The sequence below is a fragment of the Stenella coeruleoalba genome (assembly GCF_951394435.1).
Source record: "Stenella coeruleoalba genome assembly, chromosome: 5".
NCBI lineage: Eukaryota > Metazoa > Chordata > Mammalia > Artiodactyla > Delphinidae > Stenella > Stenella coeruleoalba.
This window is the reverse complement of record NC_137150.1, coordinates 34,421,516-34,436,801: the sequence shown is the minus strand read 5'-3', so window position 1 is coordinate 34,436,801 and position 15,286 is coordinate 34,421,516. Positions and strand designations below refer to the sequence as shown.

At 35.1% G+C, this 15,286-nt stretch overlaps 1 protein-coding gene across 3 annotated transcripts in view; it reads left to right on the top strand.

Annotated features, from left to right (window-relative positions):
- DNAJC13 (DnaJ heat shock protein family (Hsp40) member C13) overlaps positions 1–15,286 on the top strand; it is a 122,825-nt gene that overhangs the window by 31,903 nt on the left and 75,636 nt on the right. For all 3 annotated transcript variants that reach the window (XM_079921672.1, XM_079921671.1, XM_079921673.1), the window contains exons 5-17: positions 415–456; positions 3,135–3,335; positions 5,635–5,841; positions 5,933–6,028; positions 6,399–6,490; positions 7,820–7,986; positions 8,095–8,174; positions 8,257–8,426; positions 8,878–8,977; positions 11,074–11,181; positions 11,890–12,045; positions 12,790–12,846; positions 14,900–15,021. In XM_079921672.1, coding sequence (XP_079777798.1) covers positions 415–456; positions 3,135–3,335; positions 5,635–5,841; positions 5,933–6,028; positions 6,399–6,490; positions 7,820–7,986; positions 8,095–8,174; positions 8,257–8,426; positions 8,878–8,977; positions 11,074–11,181; positions 11,890–12,045; positions 12,790–12,846; positions 14,900–15,021 — 1,598 coding nt within the window. The remainder of the gene's footprint in view (positions 1–414; positions 457–3,134; positions 3,336–5,634; positions 5,842–5,932; positions 6,029–6,398; positions 6,491–7,819; positions 7,987–8,094; positions 8,175–8,256; positions 8,427–8,877; positions 8,978–11,073; positions 11,182–11,889; positions 12,046–12,789; positions 12,847–14,899; positions 15,022–15,286) is intronic.

The following is a 15,286-nucleotide window of genomic DNA, read 5'->3' as shown; positions in this document are numbered from 1 at the left end:
TTTATTTATTTATTTTGGCTGCATTGGGTCTTTGTTGCTGCACACAGGCTTTTTCTAGTTGCGGCGAGTGGGGGCTACTCTTTGCTGCAGTGCAGTGGCTTCTCTTGTTGCGGAACACGGGCTTTAGGCGCATGGGCTTCAGTAGTTGTGGCGCGTGGGCTCAGTAGTTGTGGCATACGGGCTTAGTTGCTCCGCGGCATGTGGGATCATCCTGGACCAGGGCTCGAACCTGTGTCCCCTGCATTGGCAGGCACATTCTTAACCACTGTGCCACCCGGGATGTCCCTAATAACATTTTTTAATATCAGGGTTACCAAGTTAGGATTTTAACTTTGGATAGAAAGTACTGAATTGAAATATGAGTCTTTCTTACCAATCTGTGGTTATAAACTATGCTTATATCTTCTCTTTCAGAGATTTAGAACTGATTTTTCAGAAGGAAAAATCACAGGAAGGGCAAGTATTTAACATTTATTAATATCTATCTTTAGTATTTCAAATGTTGTGCTTTAGAAATCATTCCATGAACTGTGTGTTCCCTTTATGGCAAAGTTAAAGGGGAAAAAAATGAAACAACTTTAATGTCTCCTGATATCATGTGATAGAGAGATGAGTGTAATTTAACAGGAAACTCAAATATGAATAATTAGACTTATGACTGTTACTGCTGATAGTTGGGAAAAAATCTTCAGCTAGAACTCAGCATTAAAAACAATGCTTCATTCACGAAGTCTTTATTCAGTATTCTGAAACAGCAAGAGAAGCTTCACGCTGCTGATAATACTTGTTAGACCATGCAATAGTTGTTTGGTGTAGGAGATTCCTATTTCAGAAGTATTAAAGTTTTAAGAATGTTTATGTATTGAAACTGTCTTATTACATGTTCTTGCACTGGATCTGGCCAATAATGAAGCTTTGCAGGGTGCACTGACAGCTTTCAGGAAGCTCATTAGAATTTAACTTTTCCAGGCCTTCTCTAGTCACGTTACAGCAGCATTTAAACTAAATCAGAGTCTTCTGGGGACGGTAAATGGGTGTTGATACTTTTTTCACTCCCTTGAAATAGGGGGGATGTAGAGTAATGTGTAAACTCATAGCACTGTCCAGAACGCTAGCCTCTGGCAGAAGGCAGGATCTGAACTCTCATATGCTGGCAGCACTGTTCCCCTGTTTTTTTTAAAAGCCCTCACGCATCCTGTATATAGATGTTCTATTCCTGTTTTAGTGTCCCAAAAGCCTCACTGATCTCAACTCAAGCAATTGACTGGTTGCCCAGGAGCCATTTAAAATAGCTTAATGGTGTTTGGTGAGCTGCTTGTTTCTTATACATGATGAGGCACAATCAGATTTATATAAATCATAATTTGGTATGCTTATTTTAGTTATTTTATGTTAGTGGGTGAGTTTTCTGTATATCTTGTCTGTTTGGAAAACAACTGCTTCCAGAAGCATACTTAGAGATTTTGTTTATAAGCTTCCTTTTATATCCGTTAACTTCAGCAACTTAATACTTTTCAAAATTTTGTGGTGAAAACAGTATCCCTAGAAGATTGCCTGAAGGACAGCAATTTTACATAAGTTGAATTTGGCCTCAGGCCTCTCATTGCCCCTGGATATACTCTAAATCAAGGTCTCTCAAGACTGTCTTGGCCTCCACAGTCCTGAAGGACAGTGATTTGTTTCCCTTGGCAAATCTCTTTACTTGACAGTTGATTATCAGCTGGAGGAATGGAGAGTATCCTGTGCGAGTGGGCTGTGGGGCATGTAAACCAGCATAGTTGGGAAAAGCACCACTTTTTGTGGCCTCCCTTCTACCCCCACTTCTGCTGGAAAGGTGTGGCACTGCTCCATCCTTTAGTTCAGAATCAAGGCTCTAGATATATTCTTGGGTTAATGCAGGCCTTTTTGTCTTTCAGCAGAATTCCTTTTATGAAACCATAATGTGCATGATGCCATAGATCAGTAATGCTGAGGGGATTGATGTGGTATGATCCTGTGAACTTCATTGCTGGGTTTAATGTTGGAGTATTAGCGGAGGTGTTTATTATCTAATGCCTTACTGTCTTTTCTGAACACCTGCAAGAGAATTTTTCTCTTATTTTAGTATTAGAAATAGTTGTACTCTTGAGCAGCAACCAGTTTATTTTTACCTTAAGAATCATGTAACTGACCATGTGTTCCTCTTCATATTGATGGGTAGAAAACTTTGTGGTTTTTTTGGGTAGACAAGGGAATGTTCACTACACATCTGACATTTTGTTATCCTTATTTTCTCTTTACCTCATTTTGCCTTTATTTTAAATTATTCTATACACATCATTTTAGTTAGCAGCCTCAATTAAACATTTTTTTCTTTTTAAGAGTAAAACTGGGTAGTAAATGGATGTTGACCATTGTAATTATTTCTGATACTAGGTACTTTAATTTACAAAGGAATGTTCTCTAAATGGAATTTTACTTGCTAATGAGATCAAACTTCTAAAGATGTTTCCAATGGTGTGATTAGAAAAGGCTACGGTGTTTAAATTGAATACTGTAACAGCCCTGAAATGTGACTTAGCTCTTTTCTATATCTAACTTGGTTAAAAGAAGCATAGGGACCTCAGCTCAGTGCTCTGTGATGACCTAGATGGGTGGGATGGGGTCGGGGCGGGGGGAGATCCAAGAGGGAGGGGATATATGTATAAATATAGCTGATTCACGTCGTTGTACAGCAGAAACTAACACAACATTGTAAAGCAACTATAATCTAATTTTTAGAAATCCATTAACAAAAGTTGAAATCTTTTCTCCAATAGAACTCTTGAAGAATAACATTTCTATTTAGGATTTCCCTAAAAAAATTTTTTTATAGATTTGCATAAAGGTGACTTAAAATTGTTTCACAAAATATTGTAACCCAAACCTTTGTTAATTGTAAAAGGACATACTGTCTTCAGTTAGCATGAGCATTCTTAATTGAATAAACATAAACCTCCAAATGTCTAAAATAAAAATGATTTTAACAATTTGGATAGTATCTCTACATATTTATAGTTTTTGGTTGTTTCAGTAGTGACTGATAAGTTAAATGTAACTGTGTTTTATGGTAAACTTAAATATGAATCTAAAAGTATTATTATCTTTCTCTCTAGAGATACAACTGCTATAAGCATCACTGGAGTGATATAAGAAAACCTGTCATTTTGGAAGTAACACCAGGAGGCTTTGACCAAATTAATCCTGCGACCAACAGAGTCCTCTGTTCCTATGACTATAGAAATATTGAAGGCTTTGTAGATCTCTCTGATTATCAAGGAGGGTTTTGTATACTTTATGGCGGATTTAGTAGATTGGTAAGTAGTGTTTTTAAAAAGCCATTTTAAAAGGGACATGACCGTTTGAAGGACAGCAGAGTTAATTTTGAAATTTCCTGAGTCCTCAGGGAGGAAGTATGATATGTATTATGAGTGCAGGCTTTGGTATCAACGAGACCTGAGCTTGAATCCCAATTTGCAGCTCTATAAAATGAGGAGAGTAATAGGTATGTTAATAGGTTTTTGTGTTTTGGATCGAATCAGATAATCTATGTAAAATGCTTAGCACAGTGTGTGGCTTAATAGTCAATAAATGGTAGTTACAGTTTTATTTTCATTATTATTAATGTCTTACCTGAAAGTTTCTAAGCTTTCTTTGAAAAGGTATTTTAAAATCTTTTTTTTAATAGTCTTCTTTCCTTCGCCCAGCTATTTGTAATCTGAATATTCATTGAAACTTCAAATTTGGAATTTATTGCATGTTTTTGTCTTGAAATTCTGAATTATATGTAAATTTTGGGATACGGCAGAATGCCCTGTATGTTGGCAGTAGAAGCTGAGCTGTAGAAGATGACCATCTTTTTTTATAAGAAACGTCCTGCCTTAATTAAACCCCACATCTCAAAGATGAGCATTAAGAGGGTCCACATGGAGAGGCTCAGCTGAACTTACTCTCAAGAATCCTTTCTCTTGAGAATTTTAATTCCCATAGCTACCTTAATGTCCTGGGAACACTACTCCAAGATTTAGTGTTCTGTAGATAAATTATCCATCCCTGGGTAACAGAGCCAGGGCAAGTCTTTTGGATATACAAGAGGCTAGAGGGTAGCAAAAGGGAAGTAAAAAGAATGGTGGGGCTTCCCTGATGGCGCAGTGGTTGAGAGTCCGCCTGCCGATGCAGGGGACACAGGTTCGTGCCCCGGTCCAGGAAGATCCCACATGCCGCGGAGCGACTGCGCCCGTGAGCCATGGCCACTGAGCCTGCGCGTCCGGAGCCTGTGCTCCGCAACCGGAGAGGCCACAACAGTGAGAGGCCCGCGTACCGCAAAAAAAAAAAAAAAAAAAAAAAATGGTGGATGGGGTGAACAATCTGACTTACAAAATATGTTAACTCTTCAGAGTTACAGGCCTTTACTCATCCTAGATTTCACTGCTTACCCAGATGATGGGTACCATCCTAGTGTCCCTCATCTAGGAATGTATATGTAGACATTTTGTTACCTCTGAGTCTAGACGCAAAAGGTGAAGGCCCAAAGAGAAAATTAGTTCCTTCTCCCACACTAAAGCAGCCTAAAGCCTGCTGTCATAGTGCTGTCCAAAGGTCTTTCTCTTCCCTGGGTGGTGGAAATTTATAATGATTAACACCTTGGTGGAAAACATACCTAATTACAGGAATATGGCCTCGCAGACCTTAACAGAATCACAGTAATTCACCAAGCCTTACAATGCATAAGGTAAACATTAAGGATAAGAATTGCCAACATTTTTTATTGCTTGATGGCATCAAGCACTTTTAAATTTTAATCATCCACTTTCTAAGCATACTGTCTGCCTTTTAAAAGACACTAGCTAAAATGAGACATTCACTACAAATATGAGACCATGACAGATCCATTCAGCAAACCTTCATCTGGTACCTGCTGCATCCATAGTGACTAGATATGCTGCTGGGAATAAAATGAGGTTTTAAAACATGATCTGATCCAGTGTTTCTCAGCAGGGTAGTTAGTGGCATTCTGGGCAGGACAGGTCTTTCTTGTGTGGGATTCTCCTGCCCTGCCCTTCACGGGATATTAAGCATTTCTGGCCTCCAGGTACCAAATGCAAGTAGCAATATATCCTTAACCTTTGTAATACACTCTGGAGGTTGGTTTGTAATATTCATAGGCCAATGACTTGTAAACATTTAAACACTCTTTAAGGTAATCTTACAAGAAAGTCCACTATATAAAAACAGACGAAGTCAGAGCTACCTTAGTTGAAACTGGGAATCCTGTCCACATAGTACCCACGCCTTGACTGGACTTAGCTGGGGTTCCTGGGGCCTCTTCTGGAAGCCCCAGAGCGCTGTTTTCCACGCGGTGATGAGAACCAGACTCTGAGAAGTTAGGAGATAATTTCTATTCAGTGATTATTTTGCCAGGCTCTCTATCTCAGACTTTGTGATTTTAATTTAATAATAGTATTTCAGCCACAACACACTGCTTATTTACTTCTGATAAGATCTACCTTTTTTTGCTAGAAGTGCCCCTTCAGTCACTTTCCTATGAGCTGATTTCACTAAGGTCACATTTTAGTTATTTCAACGCTGACTTTTTAAATTTCAAAATTTGTGCAGCATTTATTTGCATCAGAACAAAGAGAAGAAATTATCAAAAGTGCAATAGATCATGCTGGCAACTATATAGGTATTTCATTGCGGATCAGAAAAGAACCTTTAGAATTTGAGCAATATTTGAATCTTCGCTTTGGGAAATACAGCACTGATGAATCCATCACATCTTTAGCAGAGTTTGTAGTCCAAAAAATATCACCTAGACATTCGGTAAGCCCATATGTTAAAAGTAAAAATTTGTTCATCTGATTTTGACATTTTTCTTCAATAATTTTTTAATATGTATCAATTTTGTTTGAAGGAACCTATAAAAAGAATTCTAGCACTTACAGAAACATGTTTAGTGGAACGTGATCCAGCAACCTATAATATTGCAACATTGAAGCCCTTAGGAGAAGTAAGTTTCAGCAATATTAGCTTAAATGAGATTTCTCCTTATTGATAAATTAGAATAATTTTCTTTCTATTTTAATGTTTTTTAATACCTGAAGAATAGGAAACAGGAAGAATCTGTATTCTTCATTGTATTTACTGATCTTAGAACAATGAATATTGCAAAATTTATTTTCCAAGTATACAATGAAAACTTTTTATTTGATATTGTGTGAAAATTTGAATGAGACTTTTAAGTGGCTCTTAAAGTCTGATATTATAAACAAGTTACATCTTTAAATATTGACTTCTGTCAGCTAAATGATGTGTAGTTTTTCTAATGAAATACTGTAAAACTAAATGTCTTCGTGGAACTTGTGTTTTATTTTCCTTAGGTATTTGCATTGGTTTGTGACTCAGAAAACCCACAACTTTTTACCATTGAATTTATAAAAGGCCAAATACGGAAATACTCTTCAACAGAAAGGTATTTTTTAAAATTCATCTAGCTTTTAAGATCCTCGTATGTGCAAGGCAAAGTGCTTCATTAAAGTGCTTCATTACATAAGTTACATTAAAATTATGTAACTTAGGAAAAGACAACTCTATTTTGTTGCATATGTAAAATGTCCTTCATTTAGTTTTCAAGTTTCTAAAGAGTATAAAAATGGTGACTTGATTTTAAATGAAAGGATGAAAAATAAAGTGTATTTCTGAAACTTACACTTTTAAAGTATTTAAAAAATAGCACCTTTCACTTTCATTCTTAAATTGTTTGGGTAGTGGCAGCAAGTTACTTTAATATAAATATACTCAATGAAACTAACACAGCATTGTAAATCAGCTATAATTGTGTGCAGGTTTTGTGTGGATGTAAGTTTTAAACTCCTTTAGGTGAATACAAAGGAATGTAATCACTGGATCATAGGGTAAGAGGATGTTGAGTTTTGTAAGAACTGCCAAACTATCTTCCAAAAGTGGCTGTACCATTGTGCATTCCAACCATTTTGCATTCCAACCAGCAGTGAATGAGAGTTCCTGTTGTTCCACATCCTCATCAGCATTTGGTGGTGTCAGTGTTCCAGATTTTGGCCATTCTAATACTGGTGTTGTGGTATCTTGTTTTAATTAGCATTTTCCTGATGTCATATGATGTAGAGCACCTTTTCATGTGTTTATTTGCTGTCTGTATATCTTCTTTGGTGAGGTCTCTGTTAAGGACTTTGGATCATTTTTTAATTGGATTGTTTTTCTTGTTGTTGAATTTTAAGAGTTCTTTGTATATTTTGGGTAATAATCCTTTATCAGATATGTCTTTTGTAAATATTTTCTCCCAAACGTGGCTTGTCTTTTCATTCTCTTGATGAAGTTTCTTGAAAAAGTAAAACTGTAGAGACAGAAGGAGATGAATGGTTGCCTTGGGGTGATGGAAGTGTACAAAAACTGGTTTGTGATAATGATTGCACAACTGTACAAATTTACTAAAAATTACCAGACTGTACGATTTAATTGAATGAATTTTGTGATTTGTAAGTTATACCTCAGCAAAACAGTTAAAAATCTTAAAATTAAAAAACAAGAAGAAAACGTTAACACTCCATGCCTTTAGTAACTCATACATGGTATGTAACAGCAAAGTGAAGAGCTAGTATTGGAATGTCAGGTTCTCTCCTAATGCCACTGTTCTTTTTAGCTTCCCTTGTACCCAGAGTGCCCCCCTGAGCAGGTAGCCTGCTAAAGGGCCTATGCTCCCTTCTAAATCAAAATTTTCCTAAATTATCAATCCTAAAACCTTTTTATTTTTAACCTTGCTTAGAGATTCCTTATTAGCAAGTTTGCTGGATGGAGTAAGAGCCTCTGGTAACAGAGATGTTTGTGTAAAAATGACATCAACTCATAAAGGTCAACGATGGGGGTTACTCAGCATGCCCGTTGATGAAGAAGTAGAGAGCCTTCATCTCAGATTCTTGGCTACACCTCCAAGTAAGTATTGATTTAAATGTAATTTCATTTGCATCCATCTACTTAACAATAATTTAAGAAATATAATGCAGATCTCTAAATCTTTTTGAACATTTCATCTCCTTACAGATGGCAACTTTGCAGATGCTGTATTCAGGTTCAACGCTAATATTTCATATAGTGGAGTTCTCCATGCTGTAACGCAGGATGTAAGATAAATTGTATCATAATATGTTCATTGTCATTAACTTTTGGTATGGAAACTTCTTTGAACTATTCTTCCTTACCTAGGGTCTCTTCTCAGAAAACAAAGAAAAACTGATCAATAATGCCATAACGGCATTATTGTCCCAAGAGGGGGATGTTGTTGCTTCCAATGCAGAACTTGAGAGTCAGTTCCAGGCTGTGAGGAGGCTTGTGGCTTCCAAAGCTGGTTTTCTAGCCTTTACTCAGCTTCCAAAGTAAGTTGCCTTAATTTTTTTCTTCAGAGAATTTGAACAACTCAAAATAGCAAATAATCAACAGTTTACCTCTTTATATCTGAGTAAAACCTGATACCTTTTAATATGGTGATATAGTAGTTTCTATTCATGAGAAATAAAAAAGGAAGGTGAATGGAAATGATATTTCTGACTTATTTATCCATTCACCCGTGATATTACTGACTCTGTTTTAGTGAATTTGAATGGGAAATTTTATGCCTTTTAGTTTTAATTAACCTTAAAAAAACTCTTCCCCTTGAAAGAAAAAAATTATTGTGATAACTGATATGTTCCACAGATGGGATTCAGAATATGTAATTGCTATAGTAATGCAATAGAAACTTAAGATGATTTATGTTATATTTTAATAATAAAATAATAGAATAATGCTCAGGCATTGCTACTATATGCTGTTGTTTTGTTCTACAAGGTTTCGGGAGCGTCTAGGAGTGAAGGTAGTAAAAGCACTCAAGAGGAGCAACAATGGAGTAATCCACGCAGCCGTTGATATGCTCTGTGCCCTCATGTGTGTAAGTACTAGTGTTTTTCTTAAGTAAACTGATTTTGTTTAAGTTGACTGATGGTTTAAACTTCCACAAATCCAGATTTTCATTGTACCAGTTAAATTCAGTGTTTCTATATTTCCTAACTTGCTCTCATAGCAATCTACTTATTCAAATAAACATTTGTTTAGCATAAACTAGGCACCATGCTATGTACTAGAAATACAAAGATGTTAAGGCAAAGTTACTTCCTTGAAATTGCTAACAGTTTAGTAAGGTAGGCATACGTATACAATATAAAGTAGTAGCAGCCATGGGATCTGTAAAAAGCAGCACTTAATTTTGGTTTTGTGATGAGGAGAAGATAAAAGATTCTAAGCCAGTCTTTCTGGAAGACATTACCTTGATCTGAATTTTGAAAGGCAGGCAGGTATTTTCTAGCTGTGAGAAGACTTTCCTAGGAAGAAGGAATAGCATGTGCAAAAGCATATTTGGGAAGCAGCAAATAATTGAATATGACTGGATCATAACATATGTATGGGGGCACATGGGATTAGGAGTTATAGCTAGAGATGTATGCAGAGACAGCCATAAAAAGCCTTTTGTATCAGACAGAGAAGCAAGATTTGTATGCTTTAGTAAGGAACAACTGAAGGATTTTTCAACAGGAGTGATAACATACCATGTTTGAATTTTAGAAAGCTCATGGATGGTATGTGGAGTGTAGATTAGAGGTCAAGTTAAGAGGCGGGTAGAGCAAATTATCATGTGAGACATGAGATGCTGAGGTAGGATGGGCTAAAGAAGGCACATTTGAAAGCTGCTTGAGAGGTAAAAATCTAACTTGATGACAGCTTGTTGGGGGGGAAAAGCAGCTGTTCAATATAACTTTCAAGTTTCTAATTTATCTCAATTTTGTGTAGAGTATATGAGACTTTATTCCTTATATTAAGTGTTTTTAGGCAGACTTAGTGGTATACAGTAAACATAAGTAATCACTTGTTTAAAACCTTATTTATTCCCCAAAGTGGATTTTATTATTTTTACTACAAATAATTCCATTAAAGAATTAGTGAGGGACTTCTTTGGTGATCCAGTGGTTAAGACTTCGTGCTCCCAATTCAGGGGGTCTGGGGTTGATCCCTGGTCAGGGAACTAGATCCCACATGCCGCAACTAAGAGTTCGCATGCCGCAACCAAAGATCCTGCATGCCGCAATGAAGACCCTGCACACAGCAACGAAGATCCCGCATGCTGCAACTAAGACCCCGCATGCTGTAACTAAGACCCGATGCAGCCAAATAAATTAATTAATTAATATTAAAATAATAAAAATAAAAAGAGTGGAATAACTAGAACATAAAATAACAGTAGTGTGAAGTAAACACATTGAGACCTCATTAAAAATTAGGTGTTTGCTGTGTATTTTACATGAATTATCTCATTTGAACTTCATAATAGTCCAGTGAGGTAAGTACTGTTATTCCCACTTTGTAGCTGAGGAAAATGAAACTAAGAGAGTTAAAATAATTTAACTGTATCTAAGCTTGGTTATAGTCAGTAGCAGAATTAGGATTTGATCTTTACTCTTAACTATCATGCTGGAATCCTTTTTATGCTCTTAGTTTATTCCAGCAGTCAAAAGACAATCATCTTGAGACAGGAAGTATTTACTGCTAATTTTAGTACTTACTTTTTTTTTTTACCTTTTTTTTTTTTTTTCACAAACCCTTGTGTCGAGGGCTGACTTTCAATAGATCGCAGCGAGGGAGCTGCTCAGTACTTACTTTTAAATGCTAAGTTTTATCATTTCAAATTTATATTACAAACTTGGGGGAGGAAGAATGGATGTCATTTGCTTTTTAAGAAGGAGATCTGTGACTTTTTCTCTCAAAATTACCTTGTGCAGTACTATCTACAGTTACTTGTTAGGCAGATCATCCACGAAGTCTCATCAGACCCAGGAGAAATTATCACTTCTGCCCTCTTATCACGAGATTCCTTTCTGCCTTAAATTTTAAAGGCTATGGTTTTTAGTTCTTTCAGTGTTCAATGAGTACTCTTTATAAATGACTTTTGTGTGATGCCACTGCTTATGAATTATCACTGTTTTTAATCAATAGCCCATGCATGATGACTATGACTTAAGACAAGAACAGCTAAACAAAGCTTCTCTTCTCTCTTCAAAGAAGTTTCTGGAAAACTTACTGGAGAAATTTAATTCCCATGTGGTAAGTTATAATTAAATTTGTCTTAATGAGAGATACCATACATATTGAAAGGTATTGTGTAAGTACAGCATGGACAGTTTTTTGTTTTGTTTTTAAATTGTGGCCCTCAACTTTTGGTCAGTATTGGTTTAGCTTGGACATTAATAATAAAATAATCTGTTTTAGGACTATATCCATTTATCTGGAAAGGATAAGTTGCAAAGCCTTTAAATTTTTACAGTTATATCACAGATTTTTGCTTTTTTTCTCTCTCTTTAAAAATGTCATTATGAAATAAGTTGCTTAAAAAAAAACTGAGCCAAATCTTTATTCCTCAGTCATTAGTAACAGTTTTGGAGATAGGCAGTAATATAACATCTAGAAGGAATATGAACAATTGCCAGAGTTTTGCAAGTGTTGTCCAAGATTGCTTATTATACAAATACACATTAACCTTAGTTATATATGTTTGAGGAGTCTTGGTTCTCTAGAAATTTGACAGAATTTTAATTATTTTCCCTTTGAGATATGGTAAGCACTGTGGATTTGATACATTAGTAAAACAAGTACTGCTTCCAGTAGTACTCAAGTTAAGAGTACTTTGAAACTCATGTAGGGAAATTAAATGTTTACTTCTAACATATAGAATAACAGAAAGAAACCCATTACTGCTATGTTTTAAGTGAAGCTCTCTGTACTAAGCCAAGGCAATATGTTACTTTGTTTCAGGATCATGGGACTGGTGCCCTAGTTATTAGTTCACTCTTGGACTTCCTTACTTTTGCCCTCTGTGCTCCATATAGTGAGACAACAGAAGGGCAGCAATTTGATATGCTCTTGGAGATGGTAGCATCCAACGGAAGAACACTTTTTAAACTCTTTCAGGTGAGAGCTTATACTTTTATCAGATCACAACTAATCTAAGAGAACCACTTTTTGGGTCAGTTTGTTTTTAAAATAGTACATGTATGCTTCTGTGGTAATATAAATAAATATAGCCTAAGTACATTATCATTTTAGGACATTTAATTCCATGAATTTCATTGTGTTTCACATAGAGCTCTGTTGATAGCCTTTGACCACTATTTGACACTGTTGCCCATCTTTTCCATCTTAGAAGTAGTGAAAAACTCATTTTTTTTCTGTGGTAGACCCAAAGTTCCCTTTTGTAGTTTTTTGTAGTTCCCTACAAAATTTCCAAATAATAAGATGAGCTTTAGCAGGGCTGTTCGTAAGCAATTGAAAATATTTATTTCATATAATACCATAATATTTATTATGTACATGTGTGAATATGATATTTATATTTTATGTTTATATTATAAATGTTGATTTCTGTTATTTTAATACCATAGTTATTTGATATCATTCCAGTAAGTAGAATATATATTCAAATAAGTGCCAGCTGTTTTCTACTACTATAAACTCTTTAAGTATGTGTGAAGCTATATTGTAAGAATACCTAACATTTTTAAACCAAACTGTGAACTGACTTTGAGATGTAGCCTTTACTAATTTTATGGCTTTTATACCTTGCATAAAATTGTGTATCCCTCTTAAGAGCAACAGCTAAATATGTTGGGATAAGATTCTTTTATTCTATGATACTTTTCTCTCCCTATTTTGAAGCATCCTTCCATGGCAATTATAAAGGGAGCTGGATTGGTTATGAAGGCAATAATAGAGGTGAGAGAACAATTTTGAAATGTTAAACTTACTTGAATGTTGATTGGCTATTTTAACTTGGGCTGACAAAATTACCTTTCAGTCTTTTATGGAAAATATGCAGTTTTTCTGGGTAAGAAAAGTAATTTTAAATCCTTAGATTAGTTTTAAACTAGTTGCAGAAACAGTCCTCAATAATAAACTAAGAATTTAAAGTTCTTAAGTGGATTTAGAGCAAATGAATCTTTCTGGTCCTCCATTATTTGTTTGGTTTACTTTAAAAGAAAAGTTAGCATTTTTTCTCTCTTCCTCTTTTTTTGGGGATGGTGGTGGTGATGGTATTGAAACTTTAGGTACTGAGTTTATATGGAAATCTGTTAATGGAGTTAGTTTGTAGCCAAGTAGTATCAAATAAGTATGGTAACAAAAAGTTCCTCATGTTAACCTGCATATGTAATTAAGCTCTAGAGATCAGGACATACTATTGGTGGACATGAGCTATTGCTTCTCCAGGATAGTTGCTTTAACCTTATATGTTTTCTGGAAGATGAGATGGGGCTATGAATGTGAACTTACATACTGGATATTTACAATATCAATCTAATGGCTTTTGAATTCTTGTATTCTTCTATTGTCTTAGTAATAATTTGGTTAAAATGTAAGAGTGTTTGCTCCTTTTATCAAAAAATTCTGCCATTATTGCTCATAAATATAACAAGTAGCTAAATAATAAGCACAGAATTAGTATACTCATAAGCAGCTATTAAAAAAATTATATATAGACATTAGATTGATTGGAACATCAAGGTTTATTTGCATTTTTAGTGTATACATGCAGCTAAAGACTAATTTTCCCCCTCCAGCTAATGGGTTCTATGCTCAATATTAGCTTCCAAAGTAAGTACCACATCTCTCACTTACAGAGCTTGAAGTAACCAAGGACAGTTAGGACTGTGAGACCATACAAAAGTATCTTCCTGACCTTGATCCACTAATATATTGCCATTCATTCAGAAATATTTAATGAGTGGCAGGTATAACCAAAAAACCAACTTTGACTTCAGTGCAAGCCACATGTATCAGATTCGTAGCCAGTGACTACAGCCAGTGTCTGTGTAAGGCAGGCTTTATTTATTTACACTGAAATCCTGGCAGGTATCTTAAATTATTGTTTTCTGATTGCGAAAGCAGTATATGATCTTTTAAGAAACATTGGGTTGTTCAGAAAAAAACAAGAAAGAAATAAATCACCTGTATTTTTACCATCCAGAGACAACTGCTATTAGTATTTTGGTAAATTTCCTCTTAGACCATGTTCAAAATTATATATGTACATATACATACTATGTATATTTTATATACATACTACATGTTCATTTATGTCAAAGTGATATATGTACGTATTCATACTGTGTATATTTGTATACTTACTGCATATTCAGTTATTCTATTTACTTGTACTTTTTTTCAATAACGTGAGCATTTTTACTTTTTGACAGGTTGTCTTAAATATCACACTGCTTGCTTAATTCATAATTCTATGATTACCTTTGATTAATAGTTCTATCTGTCCTACCCTTTTGTCAAAGTGGGTCTAAATAAGCAGAGTGACATCAGAATAGAAAGAACTACCTCAACATCACATCATTCTTTAAAAAAGATAAAGAATTGTATTCACCATGAAAATGAATATATCTTTAATAACAAAAGCAAGCCAGGTTTGCAGATGTCTTTGGTAGGAATTGCTGATTTCTGTGAGTCACCTCTCCCCTTCATTGGCTGATATTATATATACTAAGGGAATGAACCTAATTTTAATATTAAGCAAAGTATAATTCATAAGATAAATTTATCTGGGAACATTTAAACCTCATTCCAAAGGCAAATAATATTTTTAAAGTGACTTATACTACTGTTAGCTTATGTTATTTTTGGATAATTGAAGTGGCATTTTTAATTTTTATTATATTGTATACTGAATAATTTTATCTAGAGATGTAAAATTAGTTTTACAAAATCAGGATAGCTTGCTTTAGATTGTTGCTTTAGGGATCATCTTGCCCTTTTTCCAAAGGAAGGTGACAAAGAAATTGCTACAAAAATGCAGGAGCTTGCCCTAAGTGAAGGTGCCTTACCTCGACATTTGCATACTGCGATGTTCACAATAAGCTCAGATCAAAGGATGCTTACAAATAGGTAGGTTAAATTTAATTTGCTATAAGTTAACTTGCTGTTTAGAGAAGGGGTTCAGATATTATGTAAAACAAACAGAATAAGTCTTTGAATTACACAAATGTTTCATTTTCTTTTGATTCACCTAGTTCTTTTCCTTTCCTTATGGAAGGATTTTACCTAAATGATCATTGTCCCTATCCCTGCATAACTTGGGAGGAAAAAAATAAAACTGCTTTTTTTCCCCCCACTCTGCTCATCAGGCTCTATACCCATAGTCATGGGACTG